The 18,926-nt window shown below is 42.5% G+C and overlaps 1 protein-coding gene across 1 annotated transcript in view; it reads right to left on the reverse strand.

Moving 5' to 3' along the window:
• FGFRL1 (fibroblast growth factor receptor-like 1) overlaps nt 1-18,926 on the reverse strand; it is a 183,881-nt gene that overhangs the window by 14,776 nt on the left and 150,179 nt on the right. Inside the window, exon 4 of the mRNA XM_010577951.1 lies at nt 391-471. Coding sequence (XP_010576253.1) covers nt 391-471 — 81 coding nt within the window. The remainder of the gene's footprint in view (nt 1-390; nt 472-18,926) is intronic.

Here is an 18,926-nt window from a genome sequence, read left to right on the forward strand (position 1 = left end):
AGCAGTGTTATGTTGGCACCGAAAGCTTTTGGAAATATTGCTGTAAAAGTCAATATGCCTTTTATAGAGAGTCTATGAAAGCTATAATAGCTGCACATGCAAAAGAAAGTCACTGCCCAGAAAAACAAATGCAAGGGAGAACCATGCTGGGGTATATGGCAGGGGGCCCTAGACCGGACCACGGGCTGCATTTTGCAGAAGGACCCTTGGATGGGATCCATTCACACTGACATGTTCAGCTGACATTCTGTTTATTATTTGACCATCTGTAGGGAGAACTCACTCCAGTCGCTCTGCCTTTCCTTTCCGTCAGCAACTGAGAAACGTGCTGCGTGAACAGCACTGAACCAAGAACTGAGGAAAACCAAAAAAACATACACTGCTCCTTACCCCATTGCTTCCCAGAATGATCTTCATATTCTCCATTGGAGCCTTCAGGTACATGGCTATCCTTTCCTAAACTGGCATCATCTGCAAAAGAAAGGAAAGGGAAGATGTTAAGAAGGTCTCCTGCAGCGCAGCAGTACGATAACAAGAGTTTGCATTTCCTCCTGGAGGCACCATACAGCTGAAACACACTCAGCATACATTTGGCATCCACATCCTGGCACTTACAGCCTGGCCAGTTTAATGAACAATTTAGTTTGCTGCTTTATGAGCTTTTCGGCAGGCTACCAAAGCAATGGGAGATTAATCAATGTTTCCATTTATAGCCGACAAAAGCCTCTTTGTTTATGTTTACAGGTTGCTGTTCCCTAGGAGGAGCTGATCTGTTGTACCTTCTATGCAAATAAAGGTATAAATCAAAATTACAGATAATTAAACCTAGGAGGTGGGGGAAGACTTATGTGATCAGTCACACAGAGCACAAGCAGTGGAATTTGGGCCACTAACTTGCCTTTCAGCTTCCACACAAAATCAGGAAAGCAAGTAGGTCTGGGGTCAAATGAGCCCTCAAGGGATGCTGAATGCAAAGCTATGGCTGGAAGCAATATTGAGTTGAAAAGCTGTTTGTGTTTGTTGTTTTTTTTTTTTAATTAAGACCACCCATCCACCTGTATTGACAGCACACCACTTTGTCCCTTATTACTCTAGTTGTCTATACCTCTACCACAGAGCAGCATCAAGGTCTCAGCTCTGTGCCCTGTACCACCAGGAGAAATAGAAATCACCAGAAGGCGAAACCCCCTCCTCCAGCAACTGCCACCTCAAATTGCTGCTGTGATATGGCCACCTCCAAGGTCTCCCTGTGGGCTGAGGGAGCAGGAGAATGCCCTGAGCCTCCTTCTGCAACCTGGGTGATGCTGGTGGCCTCACACCTCTGCAGCGCCCAGATGTGAATTTTTTTCCTCCTCTAGTAACAGCCCAAGATCTATTGCACAAGCGCTCAGCTCAGAGCATCCTCTTACGGCAGTGCATCACACCAGGAGGGAGGTCCACCTGAGGGACTTTGGGCACCTATGGGTGATGGCACAGTAAAGTATGGCTCTTCCAAGGCTACTTCTGTGCTCTACAGGTGGCACAGCCCCATACGGCAGCTGGATTTGAGGTGAAGATCTTGATCAAGAGTTACTCAGCTCCTAGCTAAAGTGCACTGAAGTGTGTGAAGTTTTATTTTCAGAGAGAGGTCAGGTGAAGGCTGGGAATAAGTTCACCTCAATAAGGAACTGCTCTGCAATGGTGTTTAAAAAAAAATAAAAATCAAGAGAAGTGGAAACATCTGACCTAAGGAATGAATCCCTCCAATGCCCAACTCCTAAAACCCATAAGAAAAAGGTCTCATGAGCAAAAGAGAGGAAATTTCTTTCTGTAATCTCTGTGGCAGAGGGGAAAAACTTATCTCAGCTTATACATGAGCATGCCCCCCAGAAAATGTACAAATAGTAGAACTGCTGCTTACAGTTGTTTTAGAAGCTGGGTTGTGCTTAAACAGTGTTTAGTGCCTAAACTTGTGTGCAGTCTTTGTGCGAGAAGAATGTATGTTTAACCCCATCCTCACCCCAGTTTCCGCTATTTTAGAAAATCATCCCGTCTCTTCAGCATGGGGCATTTTATGCCGACACATGCTCCGCTCTCGTTTGCCACTGTTCCTTAAGCAGAGCGGCTGCAATGCCATATGGGTCTGTCCCCCCTCACCCCTGACAGATTCTTCTCTTCTCCTTGCGGTTACTTCGGCACAGTTTGCCCTGGAGGTATGTACAGCTGTCACTTTGAGGGGAAAAGAAAACTTTCAGGGCAGCAGCATGCCGTGCTCTTACTTCAGCAGCTCACTCCAGCTGACTGCCCCTTCCCACCTCCCTTTCACACTCCATCCATCGCTGGAAACCCAGAGGCTTTCCCGGGTGCCCCAGCCAGCTCCCAGCCCAAACCACAGGGAACCAGTGGGAAACACAGTCCCGCTCAGGAAACATCAAGTCTCGCGCAGTGTCGTGAGTGCAAATGTACCCTCTGGGCTCCGTCGAGGCTGGCCCACAGCCTGTGTTACAGAGGAGGCGAGTAATCCATGTGCTGCATTTTGCAAATATATTTTTACAATCTTGGCAAACTGAATGCAGGGAATACAAATATACCCATTATATATGATGGCTTGCATATGACAGATTGTCTCCTTTCAGTCAAAATACTGAATCGATTATCTTCTGGCACTTGTACAATTTTTCATATAAATATCAGTAGTGGTACAAATGAAATCTTGGATACTCTCTGACAGAGAACTTAGTAAATCCCTAGGCACAATTAGAAAAATGTATTGGGTAACAGAGAAGAAAGAAAAACTGTGGTCAGAGATGTAGGATTCCTGCCCATTGTTAACTGCCGAATATTTTAAAAGTGGTTAAGACATTTAAGTGGCGATGTTCTGTCAATTATATCTTAATCCTACTCAGCTTGATGTACAAAGAGGAGTATATCCTCCCTTGCCTCCTGCCTCATGTTACAGTATGTCAGTCCATGTGTGCTCCTCCTGCCTACACACAAGGACTGACTGGCGTTCTCAACACCTCTTGACATGCTGCCAAGCTTTTGATGTAAGTAAAATTGCTCTGAATCTGTTTGATCCTTTGAAGATGCTTCTTCGGTTGTTATCCTGCCAAATCGCAAACCTGCGGAGTAACCTACCAAGCCCAGAAAAAATCATTTTGGGGGGAAGAGATCAGGATAACTAATGCCACCATGCTGAGCCTATGATATAGATAATTTGGCGGGGGAGGAAGATTGAAAAAAATAACTGCATGCATTTAGGCATGTTGGTTTAGATCCACTGGAACTCGTTTCACATTTGTTAGGAATGTGGTAACGTTAACAACAACACACAGCAGAGTTTCGGGGAGGGGGGCAAACTGTCATCAACATGGAAATTCATGTAGAGCAAAACTACTCCTTCCCATCCCCAGAGCTGCACACTGGGTAAGGGATGTTCAGCAGTCTCCCAGCTGCAATATGCAGTGAATTGGGCTCCTACCTTTAGCGTGACTGTATCTGAATGAACTCACGCTTGAGAACTGTAGAAAAAAGCTGATTCACGGATCCAGAAATTGGATGAAATTCAGCAAAGCTCATTTTGGGAAGACGCCCTGAAGCCCAGTAATCTCTGGTCAAGCTTAAAAGTGTGAGTGAGGCAGCAGAATAGCCAGTGATATAACAACAAAGTGTTAACCTGGGATGTGAGTGACCCAGAGTCAAGTCCCTCTTCTGCTGCATTCAGAGAGGGATTTGAACCTCCTCTCTTGCACATTGGGTGAGTGTCTTAAGCTCTGGACTGTGGTCTCAGAGGGCCAAAAAAGAAATTATTATTATATAAAGTGGAACTGTCCTGTAGGAGATAGATATCTCAGGAACACCCTTAGGATGGAAGACCCCTGTCTAATTCAGATATCACCAAGATTTGACTTCCACCTGCCCCATCCAAAGTTAGTACTGTGGCTGCATGGAAAGCATCTGTCTCTCCCTGTTTTGAAGAACTTTCTTATTTATTTTAATTTTAATATCAAGTGGTTTCTTAGGGTAGGGAAACACTTTTGCAGTTTGTTCTAGACCCTGTGCTAGCAAGGATGGATATCTCTCTGTACCACAGACACTCTTTGGTCAGCCTGCTCACTCCTAGGGAGGGATCTGTGACACTGAAAGCAAATCCAAATTTGCTGGAAGTTCAGAGTCATCTGGTTCAGCCCAAACCTTCAATCTGAAGCAAGTTCTGAAAGATCTGATTAATACTGCCAGATCTGAAGACCCACTGTTTGCATTTCACCCCAAGCTTTACAAATGCAACTGTCCTGGCAATATTCTTATTAGGCAGAGAGTGGACCTGAAAAAATGAGTCACATTCAGAAATGTATGACCAGCATATAAAACGATGAGTTAGTAGCAGAAATCACATGAGTCTTAGCTATATTCAAAAATGACCTAATAAGCCGATTGCTTACTCATGCTCTTGTCACCTCCCACAGAGGCAGGCAGGTCAGGGTGATAAGTACATACAAAAAAAATCAGCCTGCAGCCAAAGGGCAGAAGAGACCAGCTATGCAGCATTGCTAGCTTTGCTGCCAGCAGATTACCGCAAGAGGCAGTGCTAAGAAGGATGAGCTGCTGAAGTTTCCTACAAGCTCCCTTTTCTGTGACCTATATTGGAAGGTCATCCTGTACTGGACTTCTTGGACAGTATCATGGGCTTAGGAGAGCAGCCAGTTGGAAGACGAAGTGGAAAACCTGCCTTGAAAAATAATCACTGACTAATTTTATGTCACGAGTATCTGAGGCTAAGAAAACATATACATGATTTAGGTGTCCTCACTGTACAATTTGGTTCCACGGTGATACAAATCATGCTGGCTGGTTGAGAAACCTGAAGTGGAAAGCTCTGGCATCATGTCAGGTGATAGGCTTGGAGACATGGGACAAACTCGTGTAGCTCCTTCCCCTCCAAATACTGCACCTGGCCATACAAGATGGGGTCAGGTTGGATCCAGAAGCATCAGCCCGTTGTTCAGGAATGTCAGCCTGATGGCGTGATGCCCAGCTGCTCTCTGGCCATTGCGTCTCTCCTGCTTCAGGATCTCGTTCCAAGCTGGCTTCTAGGTCGGAGATGCCACAGGACTGAGATGCTGGCATGGTGCTGGGGAAGTGTGTGGTGGGGCTTAAAGGGGCAGTCATGGGATTGGTTTTGCATGAGACTTGACATGTCTGAGTGTATGAGACCCTGATCATCAGTGCTGATGTCATGGGCCAAATTGCCCTTTCTCACCGCAGAAGGGACAATGCTCTACACATACTGCCCGTCATGTGTCTTTTTGGTCTACCACCCGTCCCAAAGCAGGCTGGATTTCTGCAGAAAAGGGATTTCTGTATGTAACTCCATCAATTAACAAAGCTCTTTGGGGATCCTATGGGACAAAGAGTGCCACACAAGCGGGGTATAGTTACTGTTTATTACCATAGCAGAAGTGTTCCATTCCCTCTTAAAAGTTAAAACAAATGGAAAAGTCTGCATAACGGTCCGTCTCTAAGAGAAACCAATGGGAAATATTCACAGACTGTTACTGAGCCAGGATCAAATTTTATTTACCCACAGACTCTCCATGATGGCTTCATGTTTTAGCCGAATGGGTATGACTGGTTTTCAGGCCAATACTATGTGCTGAGCATCCAACCACGAGCCAAAACGACGGCCCAATTTTTGAAGCAAAAATCTAGCCGTAATATTTCTCTGTGATTCAGAAAGTTGCTTTAATTTGTTATAATGCAAGGCCTGTCCCTGCTCTGACTTGATGGGACCAGCTTTGGAGTCTTTGATGTCAGAGGCCTTGAAAGCCCCATTTCACAGATGAGCCAGCTTTGCATAAATAAACAAAGTGACCTTTGAACTGGAGCCTGAGACCTGAGCACACTTCAAAGCACTGGGGGAGGTGATGGGGAGGGCAACGGGGAATGAAGTGATCAGCATGCATCATTAAGGCAGCCCCCGCTCAACGCTGCCGCTGAACAAGGGGTGTAAATAAAAGGAGGGAGGCAAGCGGGGAGGGAGTGAAATGAGGGGGAAAGTGATGTAATCCAGTCAGGCTTGAACAATTATAATGAGGCCTTCTCCCATGGATGAATGAAAGAGATCTCTCTGAACTCCAGCTTTAAGAGCTGACTCTCGCATTTACCCAGATGCATCATATTTGCACCCCAATGTCCTTCGCTGATGCAGATGTCTAGTGAGTGACAAAACACAAGTTGCTTGTGGGAGGTGGGTCTTGGGCCTTCCTAGGAGTTAAATCAAAATTTGTTCTGCTGAGCCTAACCAGTTAAACTGAGGGGTGGGAACACACCATAAACTTAGACCAGGAAGTGATTTGTCTTATTTTTCAGTAGTCTTGATGGTGCAGTAGATAGAAGATAAACACACATGAAAGCAAGTACAATCTGAAAAAGTAGGTCTTTGCAGTTTCTCTCAGATAAATTCAGGATTTCCTGTACTACTTGCTGGAATTTAAGGGGAAACACAAGGGAAAGATCATTCTGTGCTTTGTTTTAGGGAGTCTTCTGCTATCCTGACTGGTTCATCTGATGCCCAGATGAATGGTCCATGAGGTATATATGCAGGCAGGCAGTAACAACTTTATCACTGGGTTTGCAGGGATTAAGGCACTTGCTTTCCCCAGATCTTACTGTGGATTAACACTCCAGGTTTCACTAGAATTTCAGTTGGTATTAACCCCCAACGGCCAGGGAAGCAAATCCAAACCTACTGGCTAGCACATGACTTCCATTTGAAAGCTACCACCGCCAGCTGCCAGGATTTTATTGCTCATCTTGTGATATTTGGGGTGTTTCTGGAGGACTTTGATGCTGGCAAGTGACTATTTAAGAATCTAATATTTTTTGTTATTGAATAACAATTCTTAACAACTGTGATTGTAAAGAACTTTACACAAATATACCCTAAAAGCTTGGAGGAAAAGGAACAAAACAATCATTTTTGAGATCTTGTGATTTTTTCAGCTTGTTTTGTGGTTTTGCAAGGTCTGAACTACAGCATCAGGACCCTTGGGACTGGTGATCCATAGATGAATCCTAAGGCTGATTTGAAATCATGAAAAAGATTAAGATGCAAAATCCTCATCTTGACTAATTTTGAATTTCCTCCCATCATTGAGGTCTAATTAAGCAAGCCTCCTCTCTGAACCCTCCTTTCTGCCAGAGGCAGACAGGACAAAACTCCAATGAACTCATCCCACTACCACAAACCTGGTGTAAATCTTAGATATTTTTTTGAATGTCTTTTGTAGTCCCTCCATCAACCCTTCTTCCATGCTTACCATTTCTCATCCTGCCTACTGTATTAACAGCGTTACCTACTGTATTAACAGTGCTGATGCTATGAAAAGACAGGAAATGTGTTTAGAATTTATTTGGAAGGGCACAGTGAAAGCAAAGGGATCTGGAATATTTGGAGGGAAGAAAAGAGATCTCATGGAGGAACCCCCTCTCCTTGGGCCCAGCCAAACAAAACCCATCAAGATGAAAAAGAAGAAACCCACTCAGAGGAGTGCCTAGCCAAGGAACACTCTACTTTTCTCAAAAAAAACCCCCACAACAAAACCAACACAAACTAAAAGGTTACTGGCAGAGAATTTGCCTCTGTAACGGGCACTGAAGACTTTACTGCCTACTGTCTCTGACTCCAATTGGGCCAAAAATAACCAGAGGTTTTGATACTGGAATTTCCTGAAAATAAAAATAAAAAATGTTTGTGTTAGTGGCTTTTTTTGTATTTTCAGCTCCGGCCATTTTCATGAGAATTTCCATGCAAAAATTTTCATGAATTTTACTTCAGCCCCAGCACTGGGAATCTCTCTCTAAGCAGGATGCTTTGCAAAAGAAACGTTTGCAGCCCACCTGCCTCCTGAAACACTGAAGAGGCTCCACAGTCTACAGACCAAAGCCCTGGCTGTGGAGTGAAGAAACAAGACTTCCATCCCTAGCTAGACCAGTAACTCACATTTTTAAGTTATGATGATATACAGACCCATCCTATTACTGGTAGATGACAAAGGCCTTAACTGGTGGTTATTGCTGCATCCCACATCTCAACACACAAGCGAACATATATCAGAAGCAACTGCTTTAAGACCAAAGAAGACTTAAGTCCCTTCCACAGAATGAAAGAAGGAGGGTCTATGGGGTAGCAGAGACCTATCAGAGCCAGTTTATTTAACGGGCTGGTACCAATCTACCTCCAACAGCACAGGCAAACCAGTCCTACTTCTCTGGAGAGTTTCAGCAGCCCACAGAGAATCTAGCACTGCTGTGCATAAGCTGCTACCAGCACCTGAGCTAACTCTTTTACCATCAATTCCTTCTTAATACGGCAACCTCTACTGGGAGTCTAACACAGACATATACCTGCTCCATACTCTTGCAGACTACTACAGAATGCTGTCATTTATTGTCTGGGCTTGATTAAAAAACTTTGTTATGTAAAGGGATCATGTATTTCCTTAAGAGGTAAATGTGTAAGGTGGAGAGATGGAACTTCAGAAAAGTGGGATATTTTAGGCATATAAAAGGATTAATACCCAAATACTGAGATAGAAAATGAAAGTATTTCAGTTGAACATATATGAAAGCTTCCCAAGAGGGGAATCTGCTAGACTATGGAATAGTCACCCAGAAGAAGAGAAAGAAGTTCTATTTCATAGAATCATAGAACCATGTCAGTTGGAAAAGACCTTTAAAATCATCGAGTCCGACTCTTAACCTAGCACTGCCAAGTCCACCACTAAACCATGTCCCTAAGCACCACATCTACATCTCTTTTAAATACCTCCAGAGACGGTGACTCAACCACTTCCCTGGGCAGCCTGTTCTAGTGCTTGACAACCCTTTCAGTGAAGAAATTTTTCCTAATATCCAATCTAAACCTCCCCTGACACACCTTGAGGCCATTTCATCTCATCTGATCACTAGTTACTTGATAAGAGACCAGCACCCACCTCACTACACCCTCCTTTCAGGCAGTTGTAGAGAGCGATGAGGTCTCTCTCCCCTCAGCCTCCTTTTCTCCAGGCTGAACAACCCCAGTTCCCTCAGCCGCTCCTCATGAGACTTGTGCTTTAGACCCTTCACCAGCTTCTTTGCCCTTCTCTGAACACGCTCCAGCACCTCAATGTCTTTCCTGCAGTGAGGGGCCCAAAACTGAACACAGTATTTGAGGTGCGGCCTCACCAGTGCTGAATACAAGGGGACGATCACCTCCCTGCTCCTGCTGGCCACACTATTTCTGATACAGGCCAGGATGCCGTTGGCCTTCTGGGCCACCTGGGCACACTGCTGGCTCATATTCAGCTGGCTGTTGACCAACAGCCCCAGGTCTTTTTCCTCTGGGCAGCTTTCCAGCCTCAATCTTTGGACCATTTAAAATTAGAATGGTCTAACTATGGCTGAACTAGAGATTTTACAAATCCATTTGCCAAAGTTGGCTCTCTTTGTTCCCAAAGACAGCTTTAGAAACTCCTTCACTGTTACTGTGAATGTGGTATAATTGACAGAAATGAAAAAGCACAACCAAAAAGGAAGTTCATCAAAAAGGAGTCCTTGAAGACCATAAAAAAATTCTCTATTGGCCATATTTATACAGAGGAACTTTGGAACTCTTCTGACTTCCTGCATGGAGCTCTTCTGAGTCCATGCAGGATGAGACCTGCGTGTACCATGTTCATCTCTCTCATCCCCTTCTTCATCCCCATGACTCTGTATCTGGTTCAGATCTGCACCTACTTTATAACTCTTTCTCCCCCTCCTTCCCCAACCACTTTCCATAAAGTTGTGGAGGGAGAAACCTTCCTGAAGATTTAGTTCTTCCCTTGCTCCTTGTGGTCTATCGCTACCCACAGAGCTCACAAAGTCATCCGAGACACATTCTCAGTCATGGCACATCTGCACATAAGGATGCTCCGGCTCCTGCTGTAACCACACAAGGAACCACAAGGAGAAACAGCTGGAGCTTTTCACCGAACCACTGCAATTCCCTGGCCTACCATTATAACAATTACATTACAAAGGCAATCACAGGCCTTCCACCATGCCGACTTCTCCAGACACCAGGACCTCCCGCCTGCCTTCAGGTCTCCATTCCATAGGGGAGCAAGAAAACAGTTCTTCCTCCTTTGTTGTTGTTGTTGATGTTACTTTTTTTATCAGCATGCTCCAGCACACACAGACAGCAGCCCCAAGAGCACTGCACCACAGGCACCAGTCTGCGGTTATATTCTTGATCGACTACTGGAGAGGATGAAAGGAAGAATAAATCAGAGAACGAGATGAGTGGTTAGGCTTCTGCCTTGTCACCAGCACTTTCTAAGCATGAAATAGTAGCACCAAAAAAATAGTGATTACCGATCAGCTGTTCCAGACCTTGAACAAATTGATAATATTTCCCAGTATTTTTTAATTGTTACTTGCACCACGATAGTATCAAGGATTTCTTAGAGACAGGTTCCCAGTATATGAGACATTGTTCACACACAGCATAAAAGACAGACCCTGTTTAAAGAGTTTACTTCACTACACTACTGTGTAGTGCAGGCACAGAGTGGATGTCACATGTATTAAGGGTCCTCAAGAAACATATTTTTTTAGTATCCACCCATTTTGGCCTGGTGGGGGAATGATGGGGGTCTTGTACTTTGTTTATAGAGCTGAGAAGCAAAGCTTCTTTTATAACACCAATCAGACTATCTGAATTTATAACAATTTTAAATGTATTGTTTATAATACATTTTATTTATAATTAACTGTAACATATTGATTACATTAATTATATTAAAATAATTATTTGATATTTAATAAATAAATATTATTTATAATAATAAATAATTATTACTTATAGTAAGTTTACAAACATTGGGAAGAATTATGTGATTTTAATCGTTATCTGAAAAAGAAAGATGTTGAAATAGTACTTACTTTAGAAACCAAACTCTAGTGCCCAAGTTAGGAGTGAGAACAAAAAGAAAGTCAGGTTGACATCTACCTCTCTTCCCTGATTGCAAAAGAGATGATGGAGGGGGCCTCAGCCACGTACAGTGGGTGCCAAAAGTGAGGTGGTATGAACACTCCACCCAAGAACATAGGCCAAAATTCCATCTTCAACAATCCTAAATTGCTTAGGGTTGGGGGAGGGAGGCATGCCACTGAAAGGACTAATGCAAGGTTAATGATAAGAAGAAGATTACAGCAGAGCCGAGGATAAACTGCTAAGACCTGGCTCTCAGCCTTCTATTTTAACCACTACACAGCTGCTGTTCCCCATAAAGTTATACCTCTATCACTCCCCTTCCTAGCAGCACTGATCGATGTTTATTATCTCCTTCACCAAGATGTGTAGGAACATCATTGATACATGTTCTATCTCCCTGAATGTTCACATGGTCAAAATAGCCAGCACAAAGAAATTTCCAGAAGAGTTGGAAGGAAAAAGAGGTCATATATGTCAGTGACTGAATACAGGAATTATTTTTGGATGGCATTTATAATCAAATGAAAATAATCAATCGTACAGTCCTGTCCCTTCCAAAGACTGAGTTAATAATTCCTTAGTGTGGAATTACCCAATCCATCATGATGAACTGGGAATTGCAATACTGGACTTTACAGACAGGAATGTGGATCCAGCTGTTTCTTCAACACCAGTATGAAAATTATTGAAACATTCTTCATGGGCTTACATATTTCACAGTCTTCTGATAGAAAAGTAAAAATATCTCCTATGGAAGAAAATGAAATATCCTATGCAGTATGACAATTACCAAATGAAGCAAACTTTCAGAGGACTGTGGCTTAACATTTTTAATGGGAAAAGTGAGCCCCATGTGTGTTTGCTTGAGGCAAAAACTCACACCTCATCAAGATCCATCATTAGCCTATTATGTTTTAACTTTGATTTCAAGAAATAACAGCACCTATAAGTGGTAAAAGTGCTAAGAAATCAACAGAGGACGACAGTTTTTAATTGGACATTACAGAACATATAAAAGTCTCAGTGTCTAAGATGTTAGTTATATTCAGTAAGGCACAAAATGTTGTTAGGGAATCCTTCCTCTCAGATTTCAGAAGTAAAGAGAACTATTTCAGAAAACAGTCCATATATGTGATGAATATGGATTTAAAAAAATATGTCATTTGCAGCTGTCAGCCCCTCAACACCCACCAACCTATGACTATATACTCAAATATCTTTTGATAAACACACTTTCTAAAGGACAGGTAAACCACTAAGAAAGCACAGAAAAGACATTTGAAAGGGTAGAGAGTTAAAACAAATTTTAGCTTTTTTTTTTTTAACTTAGATTTATCTTTCATTAACAAACTGATAGGCAGAAGTGTAATAGCAATATGGCAGTGGTGTAATCTCTCTGACCACTATACTTCACAGCATGACACAATGCTAAAGAAATTAGATTTTGGGGCCCAATCACGAAAGACAGAAAGTAGCCTCAGTGTCTGATGATGTCAAGCCTTTCAACATCGCCCCCATATGCTGTTAAATACAAAATTTTATTAGTGAAGTGCTACACACCTTCTACAAAACGCTCAATGAATGATACATATATCTCTGGGTCATTGTCAGACTAATAATAAAGTGGTTTAAGTAGCAAAATGTTACCACTTTCACAATTCTGTCCAAGAACAACTCTGGACAAGTGGCAATTTTGTTGGCTCCCAAAACAAACGGAATACTTGGCACCCTACCTAATGTGAGGATTACAGTATATTACACGGGATAATATGGGCCTATGTCTCACCAAAATTAAACCTAACCCAATTACTTGGAGTAAATTATAGCTTTCCATGTGGGGTAAAACACAAATTGTAAAAATGGTTGCTCCACAATTAACTATATTATCCCAATGCTGTCATTACAAATTTCTAAAACATACTTCAAAACAATGACTAGTGTAGTACAGTCATTCCTGTGGGATGGAATTAAATTCCCTTGTGTATTTTGCATTGTTATTTTTTTTAAAAAAATGCCTGTCCTAGCACATGACCTAGCACAGTGTATGAGAACAACCAGTGTAGGACCAGAAAGGAACAGAGACAGAAGCTACCTAAGAAAACATGTGAAACCCAAGATTATTTTAGGTAGAATTCAACAACCTTTGGGTGCTCAGTCGCAGAGTTACTGCATTTTTTGGAGAGTAAGGGTACAGCTCTCCCCAACACTCCGAACCCTCTAGTCAGAGATGCAATGCACCCCATGTTAGTGCACTTCATACCTTGAACCTCATTTAAAGGCTTCACTGAGATGAAGAAAGAGTGGCAGAGAGTCTGCATGAGTAATACTGTTTTGCAGATAGGGAACAAAGGCACGTAGACCATACAAATCCATTGAGAAGACAAACTAGGGCTGCAATTTGAATTCAGTGCTTGTCAATGAACTAGAGATAGCTAACACCTAACCAGAGTCAGCTGTCACCTATGACCTTGCCTAGATGATCCATAAACAACTTTTTCCAAGAAGTATTTCACCTTCTTTGATATTTAGAAGCTAAAGCAGGTGCAGTTTATTAGCTTTCTATGCAAGTTACCCCATAAGGATGGCTCTTGGAGAGCACTGGAAGCCATGGTGTGCACCGAGTGTGCAAAGGGGAACATTTGAGTCCTCTATTCAAAATACAGAGAATATCTCTCAGTATTATCTGTTGGGGGGGGGGGAATATTTATTTTTTTACTATTGAACAGTGCTTTCTCCAAAACCTCTAAATACTTACTCTTACACACCTTATTTTTTACTGTGATAATGTATACTATTATTAACATACTCATATGAATATTGCATACTGAATGTATCCCACACGCTGTTGGCTATTTTAAACAACAGATGTGAGAGGGATTTAAATGCCAATTTTAAAACTGTGCAGTTGATTAAAATCCTGTGAGCCATTCATAGATTGCCAGATATTCTATTTACATGTATTCCTCCCATGTAAAATACTTCAGGGAATACACTAGACCCTGGCATATGGTTTAGAATGATGATAACCGATGTTGGAGATGCCACACAGACAACAGGACATATTATCCGGTTACATCTGTGTGTAAAATGCTTTGAGATTTTTTGATGGAACGAGTTATGAATGTGTAAGGCTGAGATGCTACATTTATGTCCCTCTAAATCATGCTCAGAGATAACAAGCAGTTAGAGCCCCATCAATGCAAAAACAAGCACTTTTATGAATGCATTTCATTGCATCCATGTGCTGTTATCCTCTAGGGTAATTATGACTTGTGGGTGAACCTTGAAAAATTGTGGATGATCAGCTTAAAAGGAGAACTCCAATGCCAAAACGCATCCAAACCTTGAAAATGGAAACCTTGTGAGAATAGCCTGTGCACAGTCAGATTGCAGTGCACTCAGGGCTTACTCTTCACTTCTTCTAACACCGGGGAAACCCCTATCCATGCCACAAATCTGACTGACTTCGACTTCTGCATCTGTAGCCTCACAAATCCCACAGGCCTGAAACTCCCACGCTCTATAGCAGAGGCCCTGCCTGACAGATTACATGCAAATGTTACAAATACATCATAGGTTATAGCAGAGGAATGTTCACAGTGCTGTAGACGTGTCCGGGAAAAAAGATTCAGCAAGACCCCTTAGTAAAGTCCCCATGGAAATACACCCTGAATGAGGAACTCTATCGTGTGAAAACATTCCTAATAATTCCTTCTGTTTTCATTAATAATATTAAATTTCCTGCTTCTGGGGTATCTTTTTGTTTTAACAAGCACAGCTTTTTGTCTGGTCTTCTGAAAGACTGCGCCACTGTAGTCTATTATTACTATTTATGCTGAAGTCGTTTAAATGGACCAGGCATCCACATCCAAAATCAGCAATTTGCAAGCCATAATCTCATACCAACCAGATTAATGTGACACCTGAGATGTGTTTTCTTTCAAGACGTAGGAGTCTGAATGGCTGAAAGTGTCAGAAACGCATGAAAAAATAGTCTTGCTGCTTCAGAAACGTATATGCAGTTGATTCTGCAGTGCTCCTAAGTCACCTTTGGTGATTTTTTTCTTGACAAACAGCCAACGAAAATTGAATCAAATTGTAATAGGCCAATGGTTTGAAATCGCTAGAAAAAAAATAAGAGAGTTGTTTTCCTACTATTTGAAATACCTCATTCTGGCCCTGAAATAATTAGGGGCGGATAAATTATCTGGCCTACGATTTTCTCTGGCATATTATTTTACTCATGTCTTTCTTCTTCCTCTGCAGGGGGTGCTTGTGGTCATATTGTTCTTTTATTTATGGCTCACAGCCTTTTCAGTGGCAGCACGCACACGAAAGCGCAGGCACAGAGCGGGAATGCAAATTCCTTGCGAGGTAACCAAGAAGAGAAAAATGTCCCAGACCATGCCAAATCTTTACAAGAACGGCAGTTAAACAGAAAACTATACCCTTAAAAAACAAAACCTGGGAAACAACAATGCTTAATTAGAATATCATGATTTGTATATTTACGAGCTTTAAATGTGAGACCTGGTTCCCTATTGAAGCCTAATTGGTTCTTTTGAAATGCTCTTATAAAACACTGCTTATATTATCCAGCTGATGCATTCCCCTATTTATTTTGCTTGATGGTGACTTGCTTCCACTTTGAACTGGTCGCTCCCAGGACTGCTTTCTGGCTCAGCTTTCAAGCTGATTTCTCTGACAAGCTGGCAGCAATAAAATAATTCATTCCAGAGGCTGAGAGAATCACCCGCAGCATATACTGCAAGTATCGTCTGGCAGCAGTACAGAGGCCTACGCAATGGGAAGCCTGGGGTAAACCCTGTGCTGGGATGCATGAATGCTGCGGGGAGGAGGAAAGGCTTCAGTAATTCGACCAGGAATAAAGGCAGCATCATGGCAGTGGGATGGGAGGAACGCTGGAGAGGGGTTGCTCCGAAGAAGACTCGCTGAAAGGAGGAAGAAGCAACCAAGGAGAGGAATATTTGAATAAAACCAGAATTTCCAAAAGAAGAAGCGAGCCCCTAGAATGAACCCTGCGATGTGGTGCAGGTTTTCAACCTGTGGTTTGCATATCCATGACCGCTTCTGAAGGCCCAGGGAAGATAACTGAGAAGGACAAGCCAAACAGCAGCAGCCATGCTTTTGCAATGATTTGATATAGTTTTGCCTGTATTTCTGCTGGAAATGCTGGGGGTCCACAAGCTCAAAAAAAAAACCCCAAAAACCAAAACAAACCTTGTGCTAACCAATATGATGTAGGAAGTCTTATAACTATGAAACTCTGAAAAAGACAAAACAGCAGATCCACTCCTGTTCAAAAAAAAAAAAAAGATAAACTCCTCAGAACCTAGCAAGACCATGAGTTTTTGGATCATATCTGTGGTTGAGTTTTCTACAAGAAAAAACAGGCTCCAGATACTACATCTCCCTGCTGAAGTCGCTGGACCTCTGAGTGTTCAAGGCAATCAGGACTTTCCCGTATCTGCATGACGTGTAATGAACTAGCCCAATATCTCACTGAACAATCACCAGCCCGTTGCAAGGAAGTCTGATTACGTATCCCCATGTACTTCCAAACCAACCACATCTGGGTAGAGATTAGTCACTGTTTTTACAGTAAAATCCTGGACTAAGATCTGCTGTCTGATGCATTTCCGAGGGTTAGAGACCCCACTACATATATGCCCTGAAACCTGTATTAGTGGCAGCCCCAGCTGACTCCCACGGGCTCCCTTGGAGTCCCACGTAGGGAGAGGCAAGTCAGGGTGATTTGGCAAGTCCCCTTTGAGATAGCACAGCAAGAAAGCAGCGTTAAACTGTGCTGGCTTTGCTCTTGGAGCACTCGAAAATTATACTGTTGGAAAACTATATTAGCCTCCACATGAATCTTCCTTAATTTGGCTTCTGGCTGGTGTAACCATGATTTGTCAGCATTTCAAACAGCAAGAAGTCTCTTCCGCAAGACCTTCTCATAACAGAGAGAGCTGGCCCTCCTGCACAACCCAGTTTGTTCAGCTTAGTGGGCAGATTTCCATTGCCTCTGTTCAAACTTTGCCTGCATTGTCCTGGCCCAGCCTACATAAAGTTCATCAATCCCTAAGGATAGCCTGGCCAAGGTCAACAGCCTGACCTGCAGCTAACATGGCTCTCCAGAGAAGCTATCCAGAAGGTGATGCACCACATTGCCCCTTCACAAGAGAGCTAATGCAACCCCACTGTCAGTACACCAGAGATGCAACACGGACTTCATAACATGACATCCAATTACAAAGCCCTGTACTGAAACCTTTCCATTGAATTGCCAGGCTGAAGTTGGCAGAATTTAGGATTACATTTTAAATGAAGCAGAAAATTGCTTCTATTTTATTTCTAAGCTACATGTTACTCAAGTGACCAGATATTGCAAATGAAAACTGCATTGGAAACTTCCCAGAAACCGAGGTGTGGCATTAATTCTGTATAAAGCAGAGCAGAAGGCAGCTATCTCCTTTCTATAGCATGAGTGGTTAGTTGGTGCCCAGCAGTCTTAAGAAGATTAAATATCACCTTGATTTCAGAAGCCTTCTGCTCTGGCTATAAAAATGCTACAACTGCAATAATAATACAACTGATTGTAAAACTTCAATGATTGGCTTGGATTAATACCACTGCTACTTTATTCTACAGGGAAAGTAGTGCTGTGGGTTTTATGTGTTATCTCCTCCAGACAAGAAGGGTTAATTACCCATTATTCATTACAGTAATCATGTTATTGCTTGCTCAATGGAAAAATTACATTGTTTTCTGCTTTATAAACAATGGGTTAATCTTATCAAAAGAAAAAAAATGACCTCTGAAAGCAGATTTTTTTTCCATTAGTCTTCGTTAAAAAGGAATAGCATAAAAAAGTGAAAAAGCATTTTTAGCCACTGATTTAAAAAAAACAACACAAAACGCTAATTTGGAGACAGTAAAGCTGGGGAACACATACCCATCTCCATAGGTAAACACACCATATGACCACTGTGCAGGAGACCTGTTTCAGAAGAGACTTTCAGGGAGCTGTTATGTCAAAGCTATCAAAGCCCTTGCCCTTCCTCGCCTTCAAAGGGGAAAAGCAGAGCAGACGGCGCAGCACTACCCAGGCTCTCGGCTCTCCTCTACCACCGGGGAGGTGACCTTCCCTGCTGACGGCCCAGGACCTCATCTGTGAAACCAGGAGCAATAGGTTCCCACTAACTGGGAGTAATATGGGGACAAATACAGCCAAACTGTGAGCCTCTCTGGTAGGAGCATAGACGCAGAAAGACATGCATGTTGTTTTAGTCAGCATGTGTAACTCACTTAAATTTACCATGCAGTTTCAACTTGCAATCCCATATTTCCTGTCCTAATCTCATACACAATGTGGGTTTTGTACTGTTAAACAGTTTCTCTGTGGTTGCTCCATAGTGATGGGCAAACTGATTCCTGTACGAAAGGCCAGACTCTGCTTTCAGATACGTACAGTTTCCACTGGTCTGAAATGGGAGTAGCTGGTGTGTTCAAGACCAACAACTGGTGGAAGGATAAGGCATAGGTATAAGGCACAGAGGAGCTGATTGCTTCTCAGCTCTGCCCAGTGCCTCTGAGTAAAAATAAGCAAGATATTTACTCCTCTTACTGTCTCAAATTTTTACCCATGGTAAAAAGAATTCTGCCTTTTCTGCTGCTACTAAGATTACATATTCTTTGGGCGAGGGTTGCTCAATTGTCCCCAAACAGTTGTGTAACAGGACCCTACTACAAGGAGTTAGTAATAACTAAGAGCAATGCTCGTATTCCTTTACAGGAAAGGCTAAATACAAACTCCTTTTAACAACCTGTACAGCATGACAGCAACCTTATACAACTATCACGGGCCTGATCAAAGCACACTAAAGCCAATTAAAATGTTTCATTG

Source organism: Haliaeetus leucocephalus, unplaced genomic scaffold (assembly GCF_000737465.1).
Source record: "Haliaeetus leucocephalus isolate CR32 unplaced genomic scaffold, Haliaeetus_leucocephalus-4.0 Scaffold51, whole genome shotgun sequence".
NCBI classification, from domain to species: domain Eukaryota; kingdom Metazoa; phylum Chordata; class Aves; order Accipitriformes; family Accipitridae; genus Haliaeetus; species Haliaeetus leucocephalus.